The sequence below is a fragment of the Cornus florida genome, unplaced genomic scaffold (assembly GCF_030987335.1).
Source record: "Cornus florida cultivar Cherokee Brave unplaced genomic scaffold, ASM3098733v1 CherokeeBrave_3.0.0_Hap2_Chr05, whole genome shotgun sequence".
NCBI lineage: Eukaryota > Viridiplantae > Streptophyta > Magnoliopsida > Cornales > Cornaceae > Cornus > Cornus florida.
The window spans coordinates 99,954,213-99,982,168 of NW_026775575.1; the positions used below are offsets into that span (position 1 = coordinate 99,954,213).

The 27,956-nt window shown below is 33.9% G+C and overlaps 2 protein-coding genes across 4 annotated transcripts; both read right to left on the reverse strand.

Moving 5' to 3' along the window:
• Positions 1 to 3,884: 3,884 nt before the first annotated feature.
• On the reverse strand, positions 3,885 to 24,953 carry LOC132307957 (nucleolar complex-associated protein 3). Of its 3 annotated transcripts, XM_059805874.1 has the most exons (16): positions 24,849 to 24,953; positions 21,882 to 21,987; positions 20,785 to 20,863; positions 16,543 to 16,762; positions 15,959 to 16,128; positions 15,643 to 15,842; positions 14,723 to 14,931; positions 14,480 to 14,582; positions 12,098 to 12,261; positions 11,842 to 11,980; positions 8,906 to 9,082; positions 8,675 to 8,811; positions 6,890 to 7,219; positions 5,141 to 5,280; positions 4,940 to 5,037; positions 3,885 to 4,556 (listed from the first exon to the last, which is right to left on the reverse strand). In XM_059805874.1, exons 4-16 carry the CDS (start codon positions 16,695 to 16,697, stop codon positions 4,062 to 4,064), a joined length of 2,517 nt encoding a protein of 838 aa, XP_059661857.1. In that variant the 5' UTR covers positions 16,698 to 16,762; positions 20,785 to 20,863; positions 21,882 to 21,987; positions 24,849 to 24,953; the 3' UTR covers positions 3,885 to 4,061. The 3 variants fall into 3 exon arrangements, with proteins under 3 accessions (XP_059661857.1, XP_059661856.1, XP_059661855.1); XM_059805873.1 differs by lacking the exons at positions 20,785 to 20,863; positions 21,882 to 21,987; positions 24,849 to 24,953 and adding exons at positions 16,868 to 16,912; positions 17,001 to 17,062; XM_059805872.1 differs by lacking the exons at positions 20,785 to 20,863; positions 21,882 to 21,987; positions 24,849 to 24,953 and adding an exon at positions 17,001 to 17,078.
• Positions 24,954 to 25,325: 372 nt separating this feature from the next.
• LOC132307958 (uncharacterized) lies at positions 25,326 to 27,218 on the reverse strand. The gene is made up of 2 exons (XM_059805875.1): positions 26,862 to 27,218; positions 25,326 to 25,982 (listed from the first exon to the last, which is right to left on the reverse strand). Exons 1-2 carry the CDS (start codon positions 27,036 to 27,038, stop codon positions 25,473 to 25,475), a joined length of 687 nt encoding a protein of 228 aa, XP_059661858.1. The 5' UTR covers positions 27,039 to 27,218; the 3' UTR covers positions 25,326 to 25,472.
• Between the last annotated feature and the right edge of the window lie 738 nt (positions 27,219 to 27,956).

Sequence of the window (27,956 nt, forward strand, 5' to 3'; positions counted from 1 at the left end):
AGCGGTGCAGATGGTGGTTTTGTTGTGTCGGCGATGCAGATGGTGGCTTTGTTCTGGCAGTGGTGAAGACTATATGTTCGGCAAATCTAGGGCTCAAGAAGGTCAAACTTCAGGAAAAAGAAAAGAAAAAAACAAACAAAAAGAAATCTTTATTTTAGGAAAAAAAAATGTTATTAGGGTAAAAGAGTAATTTGACAATTAATTATCATTATTAATATAATATGGGGGTGTATTAGTACTTTCACAAGAATTTCTACCATAACTAACCGGCGATGACATTGAAGGGAGGTCAGTGTAATTTTTGAAACGTAAGGGGTACCATTTGTAATTACGCCTAATCTCATGGGAGGTAAGTGAAATTATCCCGAAAATAAAAAATAATTTAGAGTCCAATAGTCAGGGCCTGTTTGGCATGCGATATATTTTAGGCGTTATGTTTTTGGTCAATATCAAAACAACCGTTTTGTAATAGGAGTGTTTCCGAAAAAAATAAGAGAATCATGCTTGTTAACGAAAATTTGTTTTGTGAAATTTAGAAATTTGTTTTAGTTCCTCCGCTACAGTACCAAAACATACAATATCACCAATTTGGTGATATGGGTTTTGGCCAAAAAATCTGATATGTTATGAAATATTCCAAACCAATATTAGTCGTCCCAAACATGATATCTAATATATGTTACCTATCCTTCTTTTCCATTCTTACTTAATATTTAAAATATTACCTATCCTTAAGTGTCGCCTTCTTTTAGTTCAACTTTAAAATTTTGCCTACTATGATATCTTACTAAGAACCATCTACTTTTTAAAAAAATAATAGTAATAATAATAAATAAACTATTAAAGAAATATGTAACTTTAATATTTAAATTCCTCCATGCTACCAACCAAATAATGAGAAATGGCGCCTTTTGAAGATTTATACACTCTTAACATTTGAATTTTTTTGATTGACACACCAATCAATCCTCCTAAAATTCATTTGCATGTGAAGCATGTATGGTAACTTTTTGGATTTGATATATTTTAAGAAAAGTAAATGGGAAGAATAGTTAAAGCAGTATGAAATAAAAGTATAAGACAAATAGAGCAGCATAAAATCAGACAGATTGATAGAAATGTTTCAAAAAAAGTGTGTGGCTCCAATTCATCTTTATGGCTCTGGGCCACTAAAGTCTGAAGCTCCGTGCGTGGATATGATGGATACGTCTTTGTTGTTACTTTATGTATGTATATATCGCATTCAGGCAGCATATAAAAGGTCTGGTCACAAATCTCTGATCTGACCCACCACTCCGCTAACAAAACGTGTTTGGATGGGATGATGTGTTTGGATGGAATGATAGGAAGAGAAAAGAAAGAAAAAAAAGATAGGGGTTAATTGTATTTGAGTGAGTTAAATGGAGGCAAGAGACCGTCTTCATTTGTTATCTCTTCAAAATTAAAAAAATAGAAAAATATATATATATATATATAGTGTAGTTTAGTGACATTTTGATAATACCAAAAACTAGTATCCACAAATAAATATATAAATTTGTTATTCCAATTCCTATTTATATAACATTGTGTGTTCTAAGACAACAAAAAAGACATTTTTTGTACTGCTATTGAGTTCAAGAAATTTTTTGTTAATTGTTTAACTGGGCACATTCAAACAATAAAAATAATAATAAAATGCCTGTATTCAACAAACTTTTTGTTTAACCGGGCACGTTCAAACAATAAAAAAAAATGCCATTTAATATGTCACATTCAAACAATAATTCAGAATTAGTATCCTTTAATTGAATTCAAAAGAAAGGGACTTAAAAAAAACTACTTACAAATATAAACGGATATGATAATAATTTGATTATTATCATTTTTTTTTTTTCTTTCTTTCTTATCTCTCTAAACCTGAATCGAATTTATTATTATCATTTTTTTTCTTTTCTCTCCTATGTATCCAAATGTACTAAAGAAATTTTTAGATGGTTTGGACCCATTAGGTCCTGATAAAAAACTATTAGATACTTAAAGTGAAAAAAAAAAAAATTAAAAAAATTTAAAACATTTTTGTATACAATTGCTGACATGTCTGGCTTGAAATCAATACTCCCAAGATCACGAGAAAATGTTTTTACACCAAACTTGTAATTTAGTTCAGGTAAATTGTAGTATGTGATATTCTCATGACACACAAAATTTAAAATAAATAAATAACTAAATGACAACAGTCCTCTAGTTTATCCAATCATATGGTTCAGCATTAGGCGTCGGGGATATCCACCTATTTAGTGTTTAGAATATAGGGTCCTCTATTATTTACAAAAACTATTTACAAATCTCCTCCATTATTAAAAAACCTACTAATATAACGTAAACATTGCTCTCATTCAATTACTTTGTGAAATAACAAAAATGTCCTTGATAGTATATTAATATTTATTTAAAAGTTGAATGTATTCTTTTTAAAATGACAGTTATGTCCTTTGTACGGTTCATTTCGTTTGGCAAACTTTTTTTTTTCACACCCCTTCGTCCAAGATATATATGTATCATATATCATATATATATATATGTGTGTGTGTGTGTAAAATAGGCATTCCATCACTGCCATAATATCGCGTTAAGCACAACCAGTGTGCATATATACCAGGTGAGTATATATATAATTATTGTAATTTAAATATAATTATAGGAATTATATACATAATTATAGTAATTATATACATATTCGCAATTATATTGTAGCTAACTCATCGAGCAGTTCAAACGCAGGCAATAACCTTCTTTCTCTGCATATCAATTCAACCAAAATACTCCATGAATTAGGTTCTGGTTTGAATCCCATCTCTACCAGTCCTAAAATGGCAATTAGAAAAGATATGGATTTTGAAAATCACAGCCTCATGTGCCGTCCGATCGCGAGGCAGATAGCATAGCTCCAGAGCACCACAATCCCGTGCTCCATCACCGCAGTCGATGCCTTCATCAATCTCTGCACGATCGCCGGCACACATGTCTGGTCGTCGCAGATCGCCGTCCGGCCGATTAGCAGATTGTGTGGTGGAAGAAGACATTTGGGCTACGGCTGATTGCGGTTTAGGGCTTCAAATAAGGCACACGATGGTTGCAATTTAAGGCTTCAAATAATCAATTGGGGACTTCAATAGATCGATTAGGTCTTTAAATCATCAATTAGAGAATTCAATAGATCAATTAGGGCTTTTGTTATTGCTGCTATGGAGAATCTTCACACCACTTAAACGACAAACAAGAAGAAGAGGAGAGATGAAGAGAGAAAAAACCTGAGATCTTCTATGGAGGATTCCTCACACCAGTGCAATGGGACAGAAGAAGAAGATCAAAAAACAGAAGGGTAATTTCGTCATTTCTTTCGTACAAGGGTAATTTCGTCATTATATTGGGATATATGGTGCACGTGACGGTTAAAAAGACGTTAATTTTAAACGATCAACTAACAGAAAGGAGGCAATATGATATATTTTTAAAAACATTGAGAGGTATTATGATAGTTTTTAAACTTGAGGAAATTAGTAGATAATTTTTGTAAACAAGAGGGAGTTTTGTAATTTTAGCCCCTAGATATTTTTACTAATACGTGTTATCAAAAGTCCTCCATGCCCCTTGTTGGAGTAAATTACAGATTGACCATTGAAAAATGCCATGCTACAAAAGAATAAAAGTGAAGTGAAATAATATATGATTAATAAGTGCATATGGATTTTTCAAAAAACTATTTTTATTAATTTTTTTTTCGGAAGGTAATTTTTTTTCATAAACTTTGTGCTTCAGCAAGTAGGTGAGTGTGATTCTGGGACAAGGGACCACCGAATATACACCACTTTAGAAATTTTCCACTTGCAAAGCTTCAATAATTGCAAGACACATTCAATCATAATTCAATAGCAACTTCATAAAACTAACACGGTCAAAACAACCACCAATAGCACATTGAATGGGAAAATAAATTCACAGAAGAATTTACCTAAATCCGGAAACAACTCTTCACAAGATTCAAAATTTGTTGGGCTACAGAAATATCAGTCAGACGGTCAATAATTTATCATCTTTTTGTTAATTTGTTTTGTTTTTCTTTGGTTCTTATACTGTTTATATAAATCCAAGGACAATTTTGTATGGTCCAACTCCGCCCTTAACCTCTCATTTTCACTGATGTCGCGGAGAAGTGAGAAATGCTCGGAAAGTTTCTTCCTCACCACATCTTCATCAATCTGACTCATTTTATCAGGATGAGACCCAATACCTGCTGGTATGGAAGACGCACCGCCTCTTTTCCTCTTATGAGTCAGTTTCCTGGTGTCAATCTTTGGGTTGAATGACTCCCGTTCAAGTGATGACTCCACGAAAGCTTGTTGAGGAGAGACAGTGGAACGATAAATCTGGTCATGATCGGCACTCATGGTTGAAATTACTGAAGCCATTGTCGAAACAGCAGGATGATAATGCTTGGTTAGAAGGTTGAGTTCCCAAAGGACCGAAGCAAGGGCACCACTAAGGTTTGGGTCCGAGGCATAAGGTTGATATCTCTGCAAGCAAGTAAAACGATCATCAGTACGTTCTCAGGACATTCAAATGATGGGCCATCTCTGAATGTTGAATGGGGTATAAAATCAAAATGGCAACCATTTTAATAACCCAACTGAAGGAATTTTGAATGTTAACATGGATATATCTGCATTGCCAATTAAAAAACTCCAAGGAGTAGTCCAACTAACAATTTAACCAACAAGCACCAAATACTGCATTAATTAAATGAACGGATTTCCAACAAACAAGTGTAATGTAACAAATAGACTGGCTGAACTGATTTCTAAGTGAAACAAAACATGCGACAGGGTTACTCCCATCCAAAGAGGCACATGACATATGAAATTGCCTCAGTTTGAATACAAATAATATTAGAGCTTACCGCAATGGGACCTGAAATTGAGCCACCTCCATCATCATTCTCTAACAGATTCCGGCACTTGACATTCTTCTGAAGAAGATGCTTTAAAGTAACCAACGCTGCAAGAGAACCCAAAGAAAAGCCATAGCAGTATTGAGACAGAAACAAGAGGTACTATGATGGGAACTAAACATGTAATTGCAAAATAATAGATTGGCATACCAGCCATTGATTCTGCAGATCCAAAGCATAAAGAGAATGTAGCCAAACGTTTTATGAATGCAGCAGCTCTTTGCATGTCATGTTGTCTATTATCACATAACATTATCTTCAGTGCTTCAGCTAAAACTTCACCCTGGTCCCTGCTTTGCAACACATATAAGAATATATAAAGAAGACACGTTGCAAGAAATTTAAAATTCTAGAAATTATCAGAGACGATGTAATCCATTCCTACCTGCCCCAGAACCAGCGTCACCAAAAAACCAAAGGCAGCAATAAAAAGGGAAAAGAAGAAGAACTAATAATTTACAAGATTGCATATGCAAGTAAGAGATGATTAACCAATATTTTGCCAGCCAAATCATCATCATAGATAAAAGGTGAAAAAATGCATGCAGAACTTCAATGAAGACTCGTCTCAACTCTCAACTGAGGAGCTAGGTTCATAATCGATGATGCGGTAGTCTCAGAGCAAAAAAGTTTCTGGAGACAAAATTCAGGAAGTCGGGGGAAAAATCAGGTACAATTCATATATCTGTTATGAGGAAATCATTGAGCACTTTTCTAATTCTTGGATCATCAATGATTGTCAGTAAGCTTGAAAGTTTCAAGCTACCTTCCTTCAGCTCTGAACAATGGCACATGTTTTAAATTTTTACTGGAATAGCAGAATAGAAATTGAATGGAGATCTTAAATAGCAAGATAGGAATAAAAAATATATAGTTGCATCAAAGAGCCTAAAGAAAAAATTGCTACCAGTAGGTGGAAGAATATAACTGATTAATATTAAAGTGCCCCATTATAAAATGGATTTCTAAAAACAATCATGGTTTAATGTATCTTTTGCAAGATTAAGAGATCAGCTGAATTAGGACTTTACTCTTCTTCTTTTTTCATTTTTTACTATTATTATTATTATTTTGGTGGGGAATGAGGACTTGAGATGACACAGGAATGATCACTTTCTGCAAGCTGGACCAACTAAAAGACGCACCAATAGGGTATCCAGACAATATCTGGTAAAAGTTGTAAAATTTTCACCAATTTGGATTAAATATATATATATAGAAGAACATAAGGTGCTACAAGAGGATATGTGAGGTACATCCCATAATCCCCAATTGGTGGTGCATATGACCATGTCAATTTGATGTTGTTTAATCCCTTCCATGATCATTCAAATGCCATCAACTCGCCAGATGAGTCGGATGATATGAAACTCCAAAAAGAAAAACTGCTGCTTCAGAACCCATGAGAATAGGACTACTAAACTGTTGCATCCGTCACCTATGTTGTGGTCAGTGGGGCAGCTGCCCCACTGACACTCTTTATTTATATTAGTAACTAAAATTATAATAATGCTCCCACAAAATTTTTGGTAAAATACTCTATACATGCTAGTCACGACCACTAATTTTTTCTTTATTTATACAGCATGCCTAAAACTTGTCTAATATGCTACCTTGATAATAATTGAAATGGACATATTTACCTAAAAAAATAATTGAAATGGAAGTATAAGAAATTTTTTAATTTAAAATATCAATTAATATTAAAGTCTTTTGTTTATTATAGTAGTTTGAATTTTGAATTTTATTTTTTTATCTTATTGTGTTCAAGGCCACCCCCTCTAAAATATTTAAGCTAAAATGGAATGAATGAACTTGAAAAAACCAAGGGTTTTAATTGCTTGACTTTCAGGAAAAAAAAATAAAAAATCAAGAGTTTTAGACTGTATTGGTACTAACCTTCCCGGCCTGTACTCAAGTATAAGAGTGTATAGCTGGACAAAAAAGTCCTGCAAATCAACATTCAGGGCATCAAGATTGCTCCTCATTACTTTGAAAGCAACAATGCAACACCGCAGCCGTTCAGATACAGTCAAGTGTTTTAAGGAATTCTCAGAAGATCCATCCAAGTTACTGCCGCCTCCGGCAAGCTTTCTTAGATAATTCAGAAGATCGCCCATAAAATCTAAGTCAATCAGATGAGAGAATTTTCCAATTCCATCCAGACATGGAGCTAGTAACGGGTGGCACCCAGATGCACCAGGAATTGAATTTACGCCCCATTCAGATCTGAAACAAAAGAAGGGGGTGGGGGACGAATAAATTAGTTACTGTAGTCAATGTAAAAATAATAGTTTTTTCAAACAATTGATTAGTGGGTACAGAGAATTTCAAACTTAAATTTTGATTAATAATCGGTTTTAGTTTTATCTTTTCTCCCACCTTCATAAGAATAAAGCATAGGCATTTCCCCCTATCGTTAGAATTTTATGAAAGGTAACTATCTCGGTTTCATATAGAAATTTATATAGAATCTTTGAAAAAGACTCTCCTTCATAAAAAAGAAAAGACTTACTATCTTTGGGATCTGATCCTACACCACTGCGGGATCAACTCTATTACATAAGTCGATTCCTAACTTTTATCTCATATCATGACATAAGTAATCAGTTATTATTGTATCCGCCCCAAACCTCGTTAATTGATCTTTACGGTGCTTCTTCTATTAATTAGATCCTTTATCCATAGAATAAAGTAGCTAGGCATATCCATTTCTTCATATTTCAATTTCTATGAAGTTTCTTTCTTTGCTACAGCTGATAAAAATCATTGTTTTGGATGATGCATATGTAGCAAGCCTATTTCCTTTTTTTCTAGTATTTACTAGTGGATTTGGTCTTTCTTTCCCTTTTTTTCTTTCTATAGTGAAGGGGGTGGGGGAAGAATAAATTAGTTAATGTAGTCAATGTAAAAATAATAGTTTTTTCAAACAATTGATTAGTGGGTACAGAAAAAACAAAAGTGGCCTTCTATTTGCTAGATGGAGAAAAAAATAAATCATGGACAATCCAAAATGCGGGAAGCACCTGAGTTGTGTTAACATAACATGGGAGTTTGTAAGATATGTGCCAGACATTCATGCTATTGGACATATAAGGAGTGGATCCAACCGAAAGAAGCAATAGCTCAGAAGATGTAATATGAATAGCTCAGAATGCCAAAAGATACCATAACTCCATGTTATTTCCATTATGGGGTAACAACAACAGTTTAGCCTGTTCACTGGTCCTAGAAGTTAGAGCAGGTTAAATGGATTAACACCTGTACCAGACATGCCTGCACGGCACATTCTAAATCAATGGGTAACAATTTTCCATGGTCGGGGATGGCAATTCCATGATTTGGTATAAGCCAAAGAAAGAAAGCCATTACTCAATTGTCCCACCAACGCAGGGTGTTGGTAGGAGTATACTGAGATAAGGCTTAACCTTGGGTATTAAATATGCAGTAGTTTGTGTCAAAATTGAACTAGCATTTTCAAGTTTGACAGTCTGTATCTTTTTACCATCATATATAGCAATGCCCCCCTTCAGTATAGCCTAAACAATAGAAACTGGTTTATACCTCTGATATTTTGTAACAAGAATATTATTTCTTATCTTGTACTTAAAAGGTAATCCCTTACATTACACAAATAATAGAAGCTACATATTAAGAAAATATAATAAAAATAAATGATAACACCTGTCTGCAATTGGCTGCATAGTGCGCTTCAAGATGCGGAAGTAAGTTCCAAATACAGCAGAAAGTGTCTCTGACTGTATCCTTCTCCGCTCCATGGCATCTTGAGTAATTGAAGCAGCCTTGAAATCAGCATTGACCTGTTTACAACATTAAGAAACTTTACACCGTGAGAAAATGAGCTGAAAGTAAGCAACATCAAGAAGTCAATGGTTCTTATGGAAGAGATAATACCTCCTCTCTTGTCTTTGACATCAATTCTTTCCGACTTTTCTTTCTGTCGTTGCCTTGCATTTGACTTGGCTCCTCAAAATTCTTTCTTTTTTTATTTTTCTTGTATTTATGTTTATTATCTACTTTTGACGTTTCTGGCCTTCCAATATCCTCATCAAACGATAAAGACAAGAAAACCTGAGAAAACATATAGGATGGCCAAGGAGTAAAAATAATGAAGGTGATCAAGATTAAGTTTCAACAGAATACTTTATTTTATCATTATAGTCAATAAGAATATTTTTCAGGCCATTCACATCTATGAATCTCCTTTCAATAAACAACTCATCAATGTCAGACACTTGTCGGAACAATATTTGTGTTAGTACATGTCCAATGCAGAATAATAACACGTGACATTTCAATCTGATCAGACATTGTGCAAAACTATGAACGGAATTCATATTTTTTAAGGAAGTCCACATATCCTTTAAAATAATTTGATAAAAATTAGACTTCATAGGAGTTCATATATTCTTTTCAATAGTTCAGAATACATCTCCAATGATAGTTCCAAAGGTCAAAACAATCCCAAGAACAGTTTGTCTGGGCCAAACTTCCCCCAGGATCACTTGGATTGGTCAATGGCCAAGGGTTCAAATATACCTTACCATTACATCAGATAATGCCCACAAAAACCCCAGGAGAATTCCCAATAAAGCAAACTCAACCCCCAATGCTAACTCAAATAAGGGACAAACTTATCATGAGCAATTCAGGAGACTTAAATAACCTAATGACCAGAGGTCAAAATCTAATGAATAATCAAATAGAATATTGAAAATCATAATATATATCTCAGAAATACATAATTTCAATATTTTTCCACATCAATTATTATTTCTTTTCAAAAAATCATTAATAAATAATATCTCTTTCAAGGCAAACAAATTTTGAATTCAGCACCAACAACTCCTCTCTATAATCACATGGTTAAGTTGGAAAATTTATTTGAAACGGAGATAGTCCAAGCAAATGTTCAAAATACAGCCAAACAACTAATGTTCAAAATACAGCCGAACAATTATTTCGGATATTGTACACAAAACAAATTCAATTCAATTGACTGAAACTCTATTTCCAGGTTCCTATGCATAGGGAACTCTAAGAATATATCCAAACAATCATGGGTATATAATTCAGTAATTCAAAAGCAAAAACAATTTGAACCCAAGTCTGAGCGCTTAGGCCCCTATTCAAATACCACATCTTGCTTCTACAAAAATCATAGTGGCAGCATTGGTCTAAACTTTCAAACATAGAGAGTTTAAAAAGTCAATGAAAAGAAACCCAACATAGAATTCATAATAAAAAATAAAAAGAACAAACAAAATCTAAATTAGAGACTAGTTACAGGCTCAACTAACAAGGAATGATGCATAAAATCTATAGTTCATAGGTGGATTTTTAAAAAAATAATAGAACAAGTCCCAAAACAAATTTAGAATAAATAATATTAAACAAATCCCCAACTCTAAAGCATATAAAAGGACTCAAGTTTAAAATAACCATAAATTTCAGAATTAATGTATTAAGAAATTAGAGAACCAAAACCGAAGTTAACTTAGAAACATGGATCGAACCACAAATTAGTCACAAAATCAGAAATTCAAATTCTTTCATTCTCTTTAAAGAATGCAATACACGAGGCATAACATAAATGCCAATACAAGTTTATTATATACAAACTTGGGGCGGTTATCCACTGCCTTGGAACTAATCCCTATAGTTCTAAAAATTCCACCCTGCCCAAAAGTTTAGTAGTTATTTACATGTAATATGCATAAATGCCCCCATTTATTTTTATCTCCATTACTTGATATATTACATCTAAATAAGGTGACTCCCCAGTTGATTTCAATCAAGAGAGAGAGAGAGAGAATTCTAAGGAAAAAAAAAAAAAAAACGCAATTTCTCTATCGAAGAACAAAATTCTGCTTCTCAACTGGAGTGTATCCTTATTTAGAGGGGAGTATAATCCAAAAGTTGGACCAAAAGAAAGATCATATATTGGGTGCTCTGGGTGCCTAGTGCCATTCAGCTTAACTAGACAGCTTTGCGGTCAAGCACTCACATTCAATGGTGATAATAAGAACTTTCTAAGGCCACATTTATTCATTACATTACATATAAATACCATAAAATATTTAACTAAGCACTTGAAGGGGGACTTGAGTCATTTGACTCAAAACATTCCCAAGTTATGTTGGGCCATTACATCCTTCCCCCCTTAAAATAAATTTATTCCTCTAACTTATGTACCTTACAACTAAAACAGATAGGAAATGAGGACTTTGAATCAGAACATTCTCAAGTTATGTTGAGTCACTACATCCTACCCCCCTTCAAAAGAAATTTAGTCCTCTAACTTATGTACCTCACAACTAAAACAGATGGGATACTTGATTTCATCCTCACATTCCAATGGCATCCTCTGCGAAGTGATACTACAAAAGAACTTTCACCATCAGTATTACCTTTGATTGCAGGACTTTGTTATTTTCCTTCCCCTACTTTAAGAATTCAACTTCCATCTGGTCTCACACAGTCTGAAAAGAATTTTTCATAGAGTACCTCAACAATTCCCCAGGGTAAAGATTCATCCTCCGGGGTCAATATTGTTTGTCCCTTTCCATCAATGTTCTACTTCACCTTCCAACATAAATACTGCTAATAAAGCCCCCTGCTCATCAACATGTCTCTTCACCTTAAATTTTCTCCAACTGCATTATAACTTCTACAGTTCACGCCAAATCTAGATTTTTAGAGGATGCAACTTTTACAATTCATTCCAAATCCAAATAATACAATTCCAAGTTGATAAGCCAAACTAGCAAATGATTGAAAGGAACACATTAATTACGAGAAACAAAAAGGTAAATCACTAAATTGCTTACCTCGAGGGAATCCGGGTGCAATTGGCAATCATGAGATTTCACATGATCTGCAATCAATCGAACAGCCTCTATGGTAGCTTCACCACCATGTTTTCCCTCATTGGTAAAAAGTGACTTAACAGTTGCACAACAGAGTTTTCTGTCAACAAATAGTAGACATTGTTGCAATAAAGCGTGAGCAAAATGCCCTCTCTGTAGAATCCTGCAAATAATTGTATAAATGCTAAAAAAACAGTAACAATAGACAAAGCAACACCTTACGACATCATCTTGGGAGCTTATATTCTTGATAACAGCAGCTAATAAGTTCTCACGGAAGTTGAAGTGAGGAACAGCATCTAGCAAAGTGCACATACAACGAACGGACACACGGTGAAATGAGGCCTGCTGTTCTAAGGCTATCAACCTCTGGAGGTATGCCTGTTAGTGTACATAAGGAGATCTTTCACCAATCAGCATCATGAGCTTGTATATAATATATACATAGACATGCATATAAAGATAAACAAATACATATGTGTGTGTGTAACATAAAAACTATGCCAACAACATGAAAAAGTGATGACACACACATGCATCAGTTTATATGCAGACACACTCCAAAACGTCTTATATATGAGGCTTCAATTGCCAGGCACAGTTTAAGGCTAATTCAATCAACTTTAAACAAATGTTTTGAACTGAGTATGCAATTCAGAGAAGATCCACAGCAGAGTTCAGACCAGCTCACCCAGACAGACGTGTCTAAATTCACAATTTGGACTGTCAGATTGGATTTTACAGACCTCAGCCATGAATCAATGAATGGCAAAAACTCTACTACTATCGTTTAATGGCTGATCCCATGGCCCCTAAACCTTCCAGACCGGCCTGGAGAGTGCAGGTCTGGGGTGGATCAAAACTTGCAATTTAGATATGATTCTAATTATTAAGAGAAAATGGACAACAATTATCAACGAACTCATCCATGGCAGGTGTAAGTTTTTCTACAATGTTTCCTTCTAAACAGTAGTGTTGGCATATGTGCAGGAGAATTAGTTTAAAAATAATTCAACAAATTCTTAATTTCTCATAATATATAAAACACTTTTAAATTGATGTTCATTAAGGATCAAATCTTGAAAGACAAAGACAGTGAACGACCAACGGAGATTTAAATGTCTACAGCACAAGCAAATATAATGTAATTAACCAGCAATTCATTATTTAAAAAAGAAAGAAAAATAGATAGTTTCTAATGAGACAAGAAAGCCTCAGGAGAATTAGGTTAAAAAAAAAAAAAAAAAAAAAAAAAAATTAACAACAAATTCTTAACCTCAGATATGATAAGCTTTTGGATTGATGTCCATTTAGGATCAAATCTGAAAGATAAATATAGTGAACAACCACAGGAGATTTAAATGTCTACATAAAAAGCAAATATAATGAAGTAAACCAGCATTTCGTTATTATTAAATAGAACTGATTTTATAGTGAGAGAAGAAAGCCTTACTTTCAAGAAGTGACTTAATCTATATAAGACCGATAGCTAAGATTAGTAAAGAAAATGTAATATCAGTACAGCAAGTCGGTAACACAAGATATGCAGCAACTCAGTATATAGCAATAAAAGATAAGAATTGCAATAAACAAAACCTAGTTATTTGGTGTGATGTAGAGATGACAAAGGTGAGAGAGAAGATGGAGAGGGAGGGAGGGGGGAAAGAGTTGCATAGACACCGACTTGTGCTTTGAGAAATACTCATCCTGAACAAAGCTCAATATAATGCTTCCACGTGATCTAAAGTAGTTCTAGACTGATACCAATCTTGAAAAAGGACAAATCGTATCCCAACCTCAAAAATGGGAAACCCCAACATTTTTGATAACAGCTTCTTCATATATTTATCAAGCTTCTAACAATAAAAATATAGTAAGCAATTAGCTAGTAACGTGATAACGCATGTCAAGAGTTCAACCATGAGGTCCATGATACATAGAAATCCAAGTGCATTTCAATTTACTGTGGTATGTCCAACTCCTAACTGATACTATATCAAACACAACAAGAAAATAATTGCCCTTACTCATGCAGGGATTGACAAAATTTTCATATGTTTGTAGGGATAAGGTTAAAAAGATACCTTTATAGTTATTAATATCTTTTGAACTAAGAAATTTTTTGAGACGTTGTTTATTCTTTTTCTCAGATAAAAGTGTAGAACAAACTTAGCTTCTACCAGTAAGATCTGAAAGACTGATATAATACTGACAACAGTTAAGATATCCAAAAATTTATACAAAACAGAAAAACTTCCCTCCGAATTCATACAAAACAGAAAACTCCTGGTGGGAGGAATGAAATTCCTATCAAACAGGTTTCCACTACCATCACATAAACATAAAATGAAATTATACAACCAGCTGAAATTTAAGTTCTCTGTCAAGAAAGTATTGCACAAGTAGGCCTTGGTACAAAAGCATCCACTTCATGTTTGTACAATTCCACATATATTACTAACAACCAAGTTCAGCAATAAAAAACAGGAATACATTTTCAAATCAGGAACCAAATACCATAGCAACCATTAAAATTTAGATTGAAATCAACACTCCTTTCAAATTAAAATATTCAGTTCCATAAAATGCCAAGTCGAACCTTATATGCAGACAGGAGGGTAGATTCATAGTACCGCATTTTCTTGACAGCCTTTGAAACAACCATTTCCTGTTCCTTTTCAGTGGGCAGCCTGATCTTGTAGCTATAGTGCATATGGAGAGAGAGAGAGAGAGAGAGTAAAGATATGGACCGTAACAAAAGAAGGAAAATAATACATATATATATATATATATATAGTAAAAAATGTGCAGAAAGCACTGTGGAATAAAAACAATATTCTACCCAGGAATGATGTCTCTGAAAACAGCCAACAAAGACTTTAGTCCAAGTGCAACTATAGCATGATCTCCGTCTTTTGAGAGCTGCAGCATCTCTCTAAGAGATTTGATATTTGATTCTGGGTCCGTAAGCAGAGTTGTTCCCAACTCTGCAAGTCTATACTTTTTTCCTTCGTTGGCTTCTTCAGCTGAGAGCTCTTTTTTCACCTCAGCCTAGACAAAGAAAATATACCGTTTCAGAATAAACAATTACTCCTATAACAATTGGAGATAATCTGCTTTCGCTCCAAAAGTAAAACACGGTAAGAAAAGAAAATTATGGAAAAATTATGGAAAAATTAATAATGGCAATCAATTTTTGTAGCTAGAATGAAACAATGTCTCATACACTCCCGATCATCAATCCCAGCTTCGAGCAGTTTGTACATATATGTTAGTATCTTCTCAAATATGTAATAATAGATAATAAAGAAAAACAATCAATGCAAATAATTTCTTTTTTTTTTTTTGTGGGGGGGGGGGGGGGGGGGGGGATAATTTATAATTCAGTTAGATCTTTTCACTCCAAAATAAAACTATGATTGGGGAAAGAGAAGCAGAGTGGCATATAGTTCAAACAGATAAGATTACAAACATTCAGTCCCAAATAATGTCTTATATGCTACAGCAAACAGCAAAATCACAAGTGCACAAACTTTAGTGAGATTGTACTGCATTAGCTTATATTTTTTCCTTTCCAGACAAATGTAATGCATCATATTATAACTATCATGAGATAGCATTGATACACATGATATCCAAAGAAGTGGCACGTCAAGTACAAAAATGCATTTCAGGGCTTCACGCTTCCATTCGAATCTGTGCGCCTATTTTTCCAATATATCAATAAACAAAATCACTTGCAAAAGCTGTCTATGGAAATACCAGAACTTCAGCCTGAGGGGTTTGTTGTTGCACTTCATCTTCTTCTGTAACCAGCTTCTCTTGTTGCTTTGCCTCTTTCCTCATTTTCTTGAGCTTCGCCCACTTTTCTGCTTTTGTCAACTTCACAACACTTTTATCTCCATTATCACCATCGGCTTCATTTTCACTCTCACTTGGTGCAATTTTAGATGTTTTTGATACTACAATGTAACCAAAAGGAACCAAAATATGTGAAAATTCATTCTCTACATATACTTGAAACACTGTCTAAAAGGCATTTGAGAAGAAAAGGAAAAAAGAATAAACTGTAAAATACCCGTCCTGTAGTAAAGTTTTCCATCTAAAGTCTTCACGGGAAGGGCATCCACGGGATCAACTTCAAGCCCTTTGTCCTCCCTTTCTTTCTCTACCGACTTCTTTCTCGACCGCTTCTCATATAAGGACTCCAAAGCATCTTCTTTTACATCGGCAACACGTTTAACATGCCTTTCAAAGTAAAATGAGATTGATCAATTGCACAGAGTAAAAAATCCATTAAGAAAAAGGGTAAAAAATAAAATTAAAAAAAAAAAACCTCACAAATTAATAGAAACTGGGAGATTTTGTTTGTCATCTCCTCAAGTGGTCATTTAAAATTCAATTTTTTAGCATAAAGAAGGCTAGAAAAAAATAAGGACTTTAGTTTCTTGATTTTTTTTTTTCTCTATAATTTTTGCACGATGAACTGTATGCAAAAATTTGGAGCTACCTTCCCATAACACCAGACAGTATAATTGCCCACCATTTTCACCATTTTATACATAGAAACCAAAAAAACAAAACTACAGTTTCAGTTTTCGTAAAAGTAAAACTATATATAATATGGAATAACTTTAGTTTGGAAGATGTATGTATACACACTTGGTAATGGATTGGGTATCCAATTTGGAGACGAAGCCGGCATAGTCACGATTCTCGTTGACAAACTGCAAGTCCTCATCGGAGACTTCAATTTCGTCCTCAGAAATATCTGGGGGGAGTTCAGGCGGTAGTACAATCTTATTCTTCTTGCCCATTTATATAAGGTATTAAGGTCGTGTGTATATATATATCAATGGATTCAATGAAGCCCTAGAGGTTTCTGCAGCAATGAAATTAACTGGGTAATTAGAAATTTAACGTTTCAAAGTTCAAACCAACAAAAGGCTTTTTCGCAAACACTTGTTATACGTAATCAGAAGCAAACCTGTACACTCTGTGTGCGCGTCTGTGGCTCTGTGCATATGTGAATCTATATATTTATATATACACACACATGTTATGTGATGGATGATACGTATGCGAAGAGGAAAGAGAAAGAGAAATAGAGAAACGGCTACCTGGTTGTGAATGGCGGTTTGAAGGATACACTGGCGGAGGGAACCCTAACGACAGTTCAAAGCAAGACTAGGGATGATGACATCAGACGTAAAATACCTCCCGCCCCGTCGGGCATTAGACCCGACCCGTTACAAACGGTATTGAGTTTGAAAACCGGCTTGACATATTCGGACCGAATTGCAGGCGATCCGACCCGATAATGGGATGAATTCTTGCATAGTCAATTCATATCCCCAAAAAAAAAAAAAAAGCCATATCCGAAATTCACTCTATGAGTTGTCCGATCTGATTATAAATTATATCGTAAATTGATTCAAACTTAGACATGGGAGAGAAAATAATAATATTAATTATGAGAAAAATAATAATAATAATAATAATTTATATTTATGTTTAGCTAAATAAACCAGAAAATAAAAAATTAATAAATTCTTGATGAGATATGATGGAAAAGAAAAATAATAATAACAACTAAATTACTATTATATGTTTTTAAATAGAAAGAATACGAATAGAAAAATAAATTTTTTTTTTTTAATAGTTGAGTAACTTTAGATATTAATGAAATACTAATTAAATAGTCTCTCTAACTTCTCATTTTTAAAAAACAAACTTAAGCCATATCATTTTTTTTTTTTTTTTTTTCCCTATTCCTCCAAATTATTTCTAGGGTTATACTGGGAATGCTGCTACGATTTCCTTTCTGGAAGAAGAAAGGGTGGACACTTGTAAAAAATAAAATAAAAAAATAGAAGAGAATAACTAACAAGAAATTACTCGGGCAGTCGATCCATGACTTTGCCATTCATTTGCGTTTTTTCTGGAAACACAAATGCAATACAGACCTATACAGTGGCTTCAAGTTTTGTTCTTGCGGCTTGAAACAATAGACGAGGTTTATTACTATATGGGTGAGAACACGGTAGTATTATAGACATAACATTGTGATTATAATTTTTTTTCATTAATTCTATACAAATCTAATATTGATATATATTTATATATAAATTTTTTTTGAGGAATGCTTGTACAAGGATATAAAAGAACAAACTATTTTTTTTTAATTGTTTAATGAAATTGGTCAAAAATAATAATAACAATAATAATAATGCTTAATGAAAACTAACTGTTGATACTAATTAACTTGAGGAGTGTATACATTTTCTGCATAATATTTGAGTAATATATTAATATATTATTTTAATCGGATCGAATTACGGATATTGGATTTGATGCTCAATTTATATAGGACTAATCAAATTGGATTCGGATAAGACAGGTTTAGTTAAAACTCGAATCTGTGTGGGCTGGGAACAGGAAAGGTCAACCTGCCCACCCTATTCGATTTATACAATACAAAATATTATTTTATCTCTATAGTCTTTCTGTCCCAAAATAAATATTTATTTTTGAGAATTTAACCTTTTTAAATAATGTATTTTAGTAATTTTTAGTGTAGTGATAATGAATGAATTACTAAATCTGTCCATAGTGAATTTACATGATGTGCTGGTTTAAGGGTTAAATTGGTAATATTATAAAAATAATATTTTAACCGAGAATCTGAAATGTTTATTTTGGGACAACCATAAATGAAAAGGTAAGCATTTGTTTTGGGACTGAAGGAATATATTATTTTTCAAGTAGTCAAATATTTTTCCATCACTAGGCAATAGTTTGGTGATAATCCAAGTTTCTTACTACTTTAATTAGTCCCCATTGTGTTTGGGCCGCATTCACCCAGCACTTCAGTTGAAGTGTTGGGCTGGTAATGAAACAAACTACAATTTTTATATTATATTTTTCGTTTTCATTTCGGGACAATACTTTTCGGACTAGTTTGGTAGGTGAGAATGAAATGAAATAAAATGGAATTGAATGCTTTTTATTTCATTCTTTTGTTTGAAAAGTAATTTTAAAGATGAGATGTCTATTCTCCACCTTTCTCGGAGAATGCTCATTCCATCAAAATCATTTCACGTTCCAACAAGATGAATAGGCATTTCATTCCCTACTTAAAAAAATATTAAGTAAAAATAATATTAAAAATTATTTTACTTGAACGATGTGATTACTAAAACACTTTTGTCAAACAACAAAATCTAATAAAAATTAACTTTTTCTTGATATTCCCTCCTCAATTTCCAAATATACAGCTATGCAGAACCAAACGAGAGAATGGGAATGGTCATTCCATTCTTTGGTTCATTCCATTCCTACCTTATTTCATTCTTTCATACCAAACTAGGCCTTAGTGGTTAAAGAAGAGGGAGAGGGTGCAAGGCTCCAACATGGACTCCCAAATACAAAGAACAATCTAACTACTCGGGCAACACTGCACTTGCATATAAATTTCAAAGTGTGGAAATCTAGATTTTTATTTTTTTCTCTTCCTACTTAAAGTTCCATGTCATTCCTATTTCCACAAAGTATAGCATACGTGTCTTTCAATTGCTCATTATTTTCACAAATCTATTTTTACTAAGAATATATATATATATTCCGCTAATTTACAAATATAATAGTGAATAAACCAAAACCCATGTAATGGGAAATTATTTAAAATGTGCCACATTTATGAAGAAGTACTACGTATACTATTTGGGCCTTGCTAATTCCTTTGAGAAAGTCCAACTTCTGACCATTTACACCATGGTCCTTGATTGAAGGTCGCCCAGCCCACCTTTGACAAATTGGAATGAAGAAGTTCAACTTTTAACAAAGTCTCGTCCGTATTAACTAATCCAGATGAATTTTCATCGGGTTGCTAATGAATTTCACATCAACAAATCATACAAATTTCATATAATTATCATATCAAAATCATCTTTCAAAACCAAATCATACAAATTTCATATAATTATCATATTAGAATCATTTTTCAAAACTTTGGGTATGATCACCCCTACACTGATGCACCGAATTTCATAAGAACTCTACAATTAAGCGAGTTTGGATGAGAGCAGTATTAGAATGAGTGAGCCCTATAAAACCCCCATGTTGCACCCCTTCTAAAAAAATTAAAAAATAATAATAACAATAAGAAAACTCACACCTTTCATTTTCTTATCTTTATTTATTGGTTTGAAAAATAAATAATTTGCTTCCATCAGGCATTAATACTTGGTGGAAGAACAGAAAACATTAATTTGAAGCATGCAGTGTTAGGTGTATAAATGAACCACTCAATTAATTGCATGCCTTAATCAGTTCCATGAAGCAACAATGGAACATCTCAATTGACAATTTTCCAGTTAAATGCTCTTTTCAATCATTTATAGGACACAACCATACCTCCACTATTAAGTATGCCATTTATATTCCACAGAGGAGTAGGTAATGGCATTGACAAGAAAAGGAATTAACTAGCAATAAATAAGCAGCCATTAACACACCGTTCTAGAAGCTGAGGATGAGTGAAGTGCATACCAAAAACTTAAATGCATGTATACATCAAAGTCACAATCTGAAACCAATAAATCTGTATTAGTAAACAAAAGCCTTTCCATTTTTTTGACAATCTAACAACTTATACTTGTCATATCCATTAATATGATAGAAACAGTTTACTATCTAGATGTGACTATATATATGTTCTATTTTTCTCAATGTAGATGAACAAACCACAACCTATTCAAATCAGACTATGCCCAAATTGACGAACTGCGTTGAAAACTTTGGTTCATGGTGTGATACACGCTCCAATGAATGTATATTGAATCTATGAATGCAAGATATTTAATTACCTGAACTCAATGATCATGTCCAAGCAAGTATAAATACCTTCATAATGATTTCGGTTGACCGATTGAGACATGGAAGGAGTCTAAATTGCATATGGAAACCTCTCTGAGAAGTGGTACTGCAATGGGGTTTCAACAGAAATACGGATGAGATTTAACTGTTATCACTAAATACCATGTAAATCTTGACTGCTTTAAGTCATACTCAACTTTAATATAAGCATATAGTTGTTGTATCTACCATAGTGATCTCCTAATAAATGACTCATAATCCCAATTATGTCAGCTTCAAGTTGGTTAATCTTGCAATGTGGTCTCTCCTTGGCCTCCTCATCTACCATACTAAAATTGGAATTGCAGAGCGTTATCTCATTCAACAATTAACATATATCTAAATTCACTAAATAGAACCCCTCAGATGGACAACCAAGGGCTGTAGCTCACTGAAACTTCCTTGCCTTCCAAAGTAGAAGGTCGAAGATTCAAGTCCGCAAAGGACGTGTGTGTGAACCCCCTCAGGTGGGGCCCACTTTAACTGGGTCCCACTCTTGTACTTGAGTTCAAAAGGGCGATGCTTCCTTCATTGATTCCAAGAAAGGTCAAACTAACTTCATTATGCCCACCAAACAATTGAAACTGGATATGTGTTATAATCTTAGTTATAACCTAATTTGATCATCCCCAGACCATGCCGTTATCTCAATCCACACATTAAGAAACTAACATTCAAATATGAATCAATTTCATAATCTGAACAACTTTGAATTGAAAGATATAGAAACAGAGTTAAAACATGCAGGATTTAGATCATTAGCTATTAATCACACAGCCACAATTTCGCAACAAATTAATCACATCTAAAAGATGATATAATTGATTGACAGGTGAACTAGATTTAAATGTAATTAGATACATGTAATTAGTACATAATAAAGTTAACATTCACCTCATTGAGATGGTAGGTGTGCCACTTTAAAACACTTTAACATGTATGCTTCTCATTTATTTTGTGTTAGGTATATTAATAAATTGCTCTAGTAAATGCCAAACTTAGCTTCAAGAAGCAAGCATGAATAATGCTTTCTTGTTAAATTTAGGTGGATGCTGTTTTCAACCATTTATTTGTAAGGACAATACCTTTATAACTCGCTGAAGGTCAGCAGAGAGCACAAGAACTGGTAAACGATCAATTTATGCAACTTGAGGTCCTTGGAGTAAAGGATGATCTTGCTGAGCAATCAACCTGCATGGATACAAGTCACTTTCTAAAATTAATGAGTTCTCCATTGATGGTCAGGACCTGTTTGACAAACCCATAAAAGGTTAATTTCTTAAAAAATATTTGGAGTATACAATTTATCCAGGAAGCCTATATATTATTGAAAAAATCAAAATGTATAAGCTCTTAAAGGGGTTTGGATTCAAACAATTATATTGCTAACAAAAGTTTACATTGTTTTGAACCGAGAAAGCCGGCAGGATTAATTTACTCAATATTCAGGTGCATGACATACACCTCACACCATCCCTAATGTCCAACCAGAACTTCATTCTTATTGGATAAAAAGGAGGAAAAAAAGAGAAAAGATTAGTTAGGAGAGAGAAGAAAAGAAAATATAGCAATAACCTGTATTCATGTTTGGATAAATTATGAAGGAAGAGAAAGAAAATCATAGCATTCTTGTTTGGAAAAGATAAAAGGAGAGAGAAGAAAAGAAACTATTTCAACTAATTTATTATGATAATCCTAATGTTAAGGTGGGATCCAAATGTCTTCTAAATTTCTTGCATTAAAATGTTAAGGTTATTTTCGTTATTATTAAAGTGTCACTCAAGTTGCAATTTGTGATGTTGTGGCCCGAATTTGGTGCTGGGCTGCGTTGCGACCCGACGACCCCCGAGGAAAAATTTTGACCAATTTTTGCTCATAGGTCATTACCCTAATTAGTACTCTCTCTTATAGCCCGATATATAAGGACATTTGGGGTTTGGAGTGGGTGGTGAGAGAGACACTGAAATTCGTATAGAATAGAAAGTGAGGGGCTGAAATTTGTAATCTCCAATTTTACACACAGTTAAGACTTTTGCCGGATCTCCACCGTGGACGTAGGCTTTGCCGAATAACGTATAAATCTGTGTTCTTTGTGTGGTGTGTTTATTTTCCTGTCGTGTTTCGTAATTGTTGCTTGGTTCGCTGCGTTTGTCATAACACTATCCTTTCTCCCCAAATCGATCTTCCCACTTTTGGAAAGATGGCAAAAAATATATTTGGAGGGATAAGCTATCCCTCCAAATCCTTTCTTTTCTCTCCTCATTAAAAAACCAAACATGAAAATCAGTATCCCTCCCTTTCTTTTCTCTTCTATCCTCAATAACAAACCAGGTTCAAAGTTCCTAAGCATATTTCACTAATTAAGCTAGTAAGTTTTGAGGAGTGACAAGTATGTGGCTCAAATGACTAGTCCTCTTGAGCTGTTGTGGCTAATCACACCAAGTATGTCCTAAACAATAAATGTGTGTTGCAGACAATAGAGATGACTCCACATTACAAAGCTCAGCAGCAATCAGGAAACCATAAAACATGTCCTCTTAGTTGAAAAGAGGGAACTTCTGCAACTCCTCAGCATCTTGATGAAGATCTGGGTTGGATACCAGCTGCCTCAAACACTAGAATAGCTAAAGTAATCCCTACCCTAACCACCTGCTAACACATAATAGGTTTTGAGTTTAATTCACCAAACTACCAACTCCAAGTAAATTAATTAGGTAAATGACTTAATACCAAGTCAGAAAGTCCTGTACCCAGATAACATCTGGACATGGCTTAGTGCTACTTTCATGGCTTCATGAGTGACATCAAGTTCGAAGTTGGAAATTCAAGACCTCGAAAGTACGATTAGTCATATTTCAGTTAGCTTTGCCATCTCTACTTTGTCCTCCAATTCAAGCAATGCTCATTAATCATTTTATTCACAGCTCATTCTCGCCTTATATGTGGATTCCATTTTCTATGTGTATGAAAGAGTTACCAACTTACCACCATGCAGAAAGTGCCAAATTTGCAGTAGAAGCAATTAGACAAATATGGGAAACATATTTCCCCAGCCTAAGGCCAAACTTATCTTAATTTGACACAATTTTAAAAAGTTGCCTACTTTCAGATATGTATTATCCAATCAGACTTTCTTAGTTTACATAATTTCCTAAATTTTTTAATAAATAAAGAATATTACTATTTCCAAAGCCTAAACAAGGCTGCATCCACAGCTCTTTCTCACATTATATGTGGGTTCCATTTTCTATGTCAAAGAGACTATGGCTGTGGAATTAGCATTTTTCTAGATCAATTAGTAAAATACCTCAGAAAGCCAATTGTTTGCAATATTGAATTAGAAATTGTTTTCTGCTAATTCAATTCATATTTGACTTAAAAAAAAAAAAAATTAAAACAAAAAAAGAAAAGAAAGTCAATAGCCATAAAAGGCAGCCAGTGAGTATTCAATCAGAATTTATGAATTTCTGCAAGACTTTCTCAGTATACAGACAGAATATGATCTAGTAATTGTTTTGAATTTATTCATAGGATATTGGTTGAGAAAATAACATTAAACCCTTCTGAGATGGTAGGTGAAGATTGTAAAAGTTATAATTCTCATTTATTATTTGTTAGGTGTGTAAATAAAATGCTATAGTAAATGCCATAATTAGCTTAAGGAAGTAACCATAAAACACATCCTTCAATGGTGCTTAGGTTGATAGCTGTTTTCAGTCATTTATAGCAGACAACTAGATTTCCTTCTATATTTTATATCCCATAAAATGCCCTTAGAGAAGCACAAAAACTAGAGTAGCACATGATCTAACCATATAATGTGATTATTATGCATCCAGATGGTAAACAATCAAATTGCATGAATACGAGTCGCTGCCCAAAATTTATGGTTCTTAATCAGAGTTCTGTAAATTCTGTATGAAAAACTTTCAAGTCTTACATTTTAGCCATTGAACTTAATTATCATGAAAGGAATGCTTTATGTATATTTGTTTATAATGCAAAGAGAAATCCACATGTAAGCAAAAATTCTTCCTTGAGTAGACTCATACCTGAACATTGAAGATTACAGTATCCAAATTCAGGTCCAGGTTCAATGAATGCATCTCATGCCATCATTTTGATCAAACCAAAACCAGAGCTTCCATGCCCTTATGCGGCTTACGCCCAAATCAGGTTCAGAATTCATTCACTATTATGCTACATCATTCAAAGCAAAGCGGAATCTAATGTCAAAAACAAGCCAGAGAACTAAGCGCAAGGCCGTATTCCAACTTGAAAAAAAACAAATTCCTAGGATGTGCTTCCCATTAACCAAACATGCAAACATGCCTCAACAAGAAGTACGTAACCATGCATGGGAGTTAAAGAGTAATTCAATATTTAAAAACAATAAATATCAGTATTAGTTCTACTGGATGTTGGATATTTACATACAACCATGTAGTGAGGCTACAATCTTAAGTTGCATGGTATTCAAAATATGAATTTTGTATTGAAAAAAAAAAGAAAAGGAAGAAAGAAAGATGGAGAAGAAAAAGGCATGAAAGCTTGGGTTGGAGGACACCAGCTTCCTTTAAAATATATATTCCATTCTTTCACTTACAAACTATCTTCTATTATTCACAAAAATAAAAAATCACGTAATTTAGCCATAAATAAATCTCCTCAACATCTTATATGGATATGTTAAGATCAATCCGAGGTTTCTTCATAGCAACTGGAGAGGGAACAATCACATTGCATCGAGGGCATTTAGGGTTGCTTTTGGATATCAGCACATAAAGAAGGCAACTGGGGCAGCCTGCTGCAAACGATGAGGATGATTTCTCCTCGTGATCCATTTCGATTTCTCTGATTGATGACGATGAAGAATTTGAAGACAACGATGATGATTTTGACATTGATAATGATCTTTTCTTGATAGTTTCATTCTCTGCTCTCTCGAGCGCTGATTTTACTTTGTCCAGAGTGCATACACTTCCGTAGGTAGATGAAGATGTCAACGATGGAACGAGCTTTAGGTCTAAACCGCTGTTGTCAAAGAGGTTTAATGGTCGTTTTAGTGATGGAGGAAAATTTAGATCTTGAAGCTTTGGAACTGTTTCATCGGTTAAGCGCTTATGGTCTGATGATGAAGAAGATGTACTTGTGGAGTTGCATTTCTGAAGATATACTTTTCCAGACTGTAATAAAAAATAAAAAAAGACAAAAATTACAATTAGAGAATGCAATTTCAAAATGCAACGGATAGATATATATACATGTATTTCTTTGTGTCCAGGTAGAGAATGAGTAGGTGCAAAATTCTGGTATTAGTTTTATACACCAAAGCATTCATTGTTCCAGAACCAATATAAAAAAAAATTGATTTTTGTTCTTGATAAGAATCAGACAGAGAGAATTCAAAAGGGATAATCCATAATTGTAACAATTTAACAAGAAGATTGTTATCTTCATATGAGATTTTAACTTTTATCTAAGAATATAATCAAAAGTAGTGCTGCAAAAAAATGCATAGGATCAAGCTATTACTTCAATACACGAACTAGTGATCAAACATTTTCCTATTTTATATGCGAAAAACACCCCAGTGATTCTTTACCCAAGTAAAAATTATTAGTCTCAAATACATATATGATGAATAAATTTTAAAAAGAACTAGAAAAGTTTATCAAAAGGAGTAATTTAGAACCTGCTAGTACCAATTGAGAATGAGTTGTTAGATATTACACACATATGAAGAGAGCTTCAATAACTCAAAGAGGGAAAGTGCACTGGTTCATTATGATATAGACAACTTTTTAGAGTTTCTCCACAAGGTTTTGTTAGAAACAGAGAATCAATTAACGCAATTGAACTACTAATCAATATAAATGCAAAAGCAACAAAGGAAGATAAAAGAGATTCAATCTATCATTTACACTGTTCCATTACAGAATCCCGTAAAAGGAGGGGGGAAAGCAAACAAAAAGAGAGAACCCTAGTTATATATCGTCTGTTTGGTTGGTAAGAAAATGAAAGCAGAGCAAGCAAAAGAGAATCGCAGGAAAGAGTAATAATACCTTCAAGTCTAGACGCTTTTCCCAGCCAACTGGGACTTGCAAGTCGAGGTCCAATTCCTTGGATTCAAGAGCACAACCACACCCACCCAGCAGGTCTCGCGTGACCAAAACCCTCGATTCCTTCACCTTCTCATCCTCCTTCATCGTCCCAACCAGAGAGCTCATATCAGGCGCCATTCTTACAGGGTCAGCAATTTGTGTCTATATATATATATATATATATGCACACAGAGAGATTGAGAGAGATGGAGAGGACTCAAAAATCTCCAGGAACAGAGGGAGTGGAAGAGGGGTTCCATGTGTTCACTATAAATAGAGCGATGTGAATAAATAAATGAATCCGTTAGATGTATTATGTGATAATTATACTCCGTAGTTGAGAAAATTATATCTAAAATTGTAAATTAATATCATATGTATTGGACTTTTGTATATACGAGTATATTTGTATGTATATAATTATGGATATTTATGAGGTGGGTTTTAAAAGACGAGTGGGACTGGAGACGAAAGGAATTAAGGATATGGCGGCATTTAATGCTTGCTCGGTAATCATACCATTGGACGGCCAGTTCTGCTTTATTACCAAAAAGTCCCTATAGGCTTTTAAAAGAGTGAAGAGTTAATTAATGATGCAATACTACTCCCATTTTAAATGTCGGTTTCGAAAATTGTGATTCACAAAATGAAGCCAACATTTAAAATGGGACAGAGGGAGTAGTTGTAATGGGTGGACATTTGCCAATTTCTTTTAGGGTTAACTTCAGTTACACCCACTAAGGTATGTCTAATCTTCAAGGTGACCCCCTCACGTTTGCAAAAATTCAGTCAGACCCTCTGTCAGACATTGTCGGTTGACAAAAACAAATAAATGAATGAAATGACTAAATTGCCCTTTTGTCGTTTTCCTATATATACTTAACCAAACCCAAGTTTGTATAACTTAAACACAAGTGTTCTTTATCTTGTGAACCAAACACCGTGTAATCACAGTTGCCAAACACTTTAATCCACTTTACTTCGTTAACCCAAACTTAGGTTTTACAATTTCATTTTGCCGACTAACCTTAGATAGATAGGCAAAGAGAAGAGATA

Coding starts and splice junctions, on each gene's coding strand:
- LOC132307957 (XM_059805874.1), bottom strand. CDS start 16,697: ATGGGCAAGAAGAATAAGATTGTACTACCGCCTGAACTCCCCCCAGAT. Junction 14,932..15,642: donor CCCCTCAGGCTGAAGTTCTG/GTATTTCCATAG, acceptor TTCTTTGTCTAG/GCTGAGGTGAAAAAAGAGCT. Junction 4,557..4,939: donor CAATTTCAGGTCCCATTGCG/GTAAGCTCTAAT, acceptor ACTTGCTTGCAG/AGATATCAACCTTATGCCTC.
- LOC132307958 (XM_059805875.1), bottom strand. CDS start 27,038: ATGGCGCCTGATATGAGCTCTCTGGTTGGGACGATGAAGGAGGATGAG. Junction 25,983..26,861: donor AAAAGCGTCTAGACTTGAAG/GTATTATTACTC, acceptor TTTTTATTACAG/TCTGGAAAAGTATATCTTCA.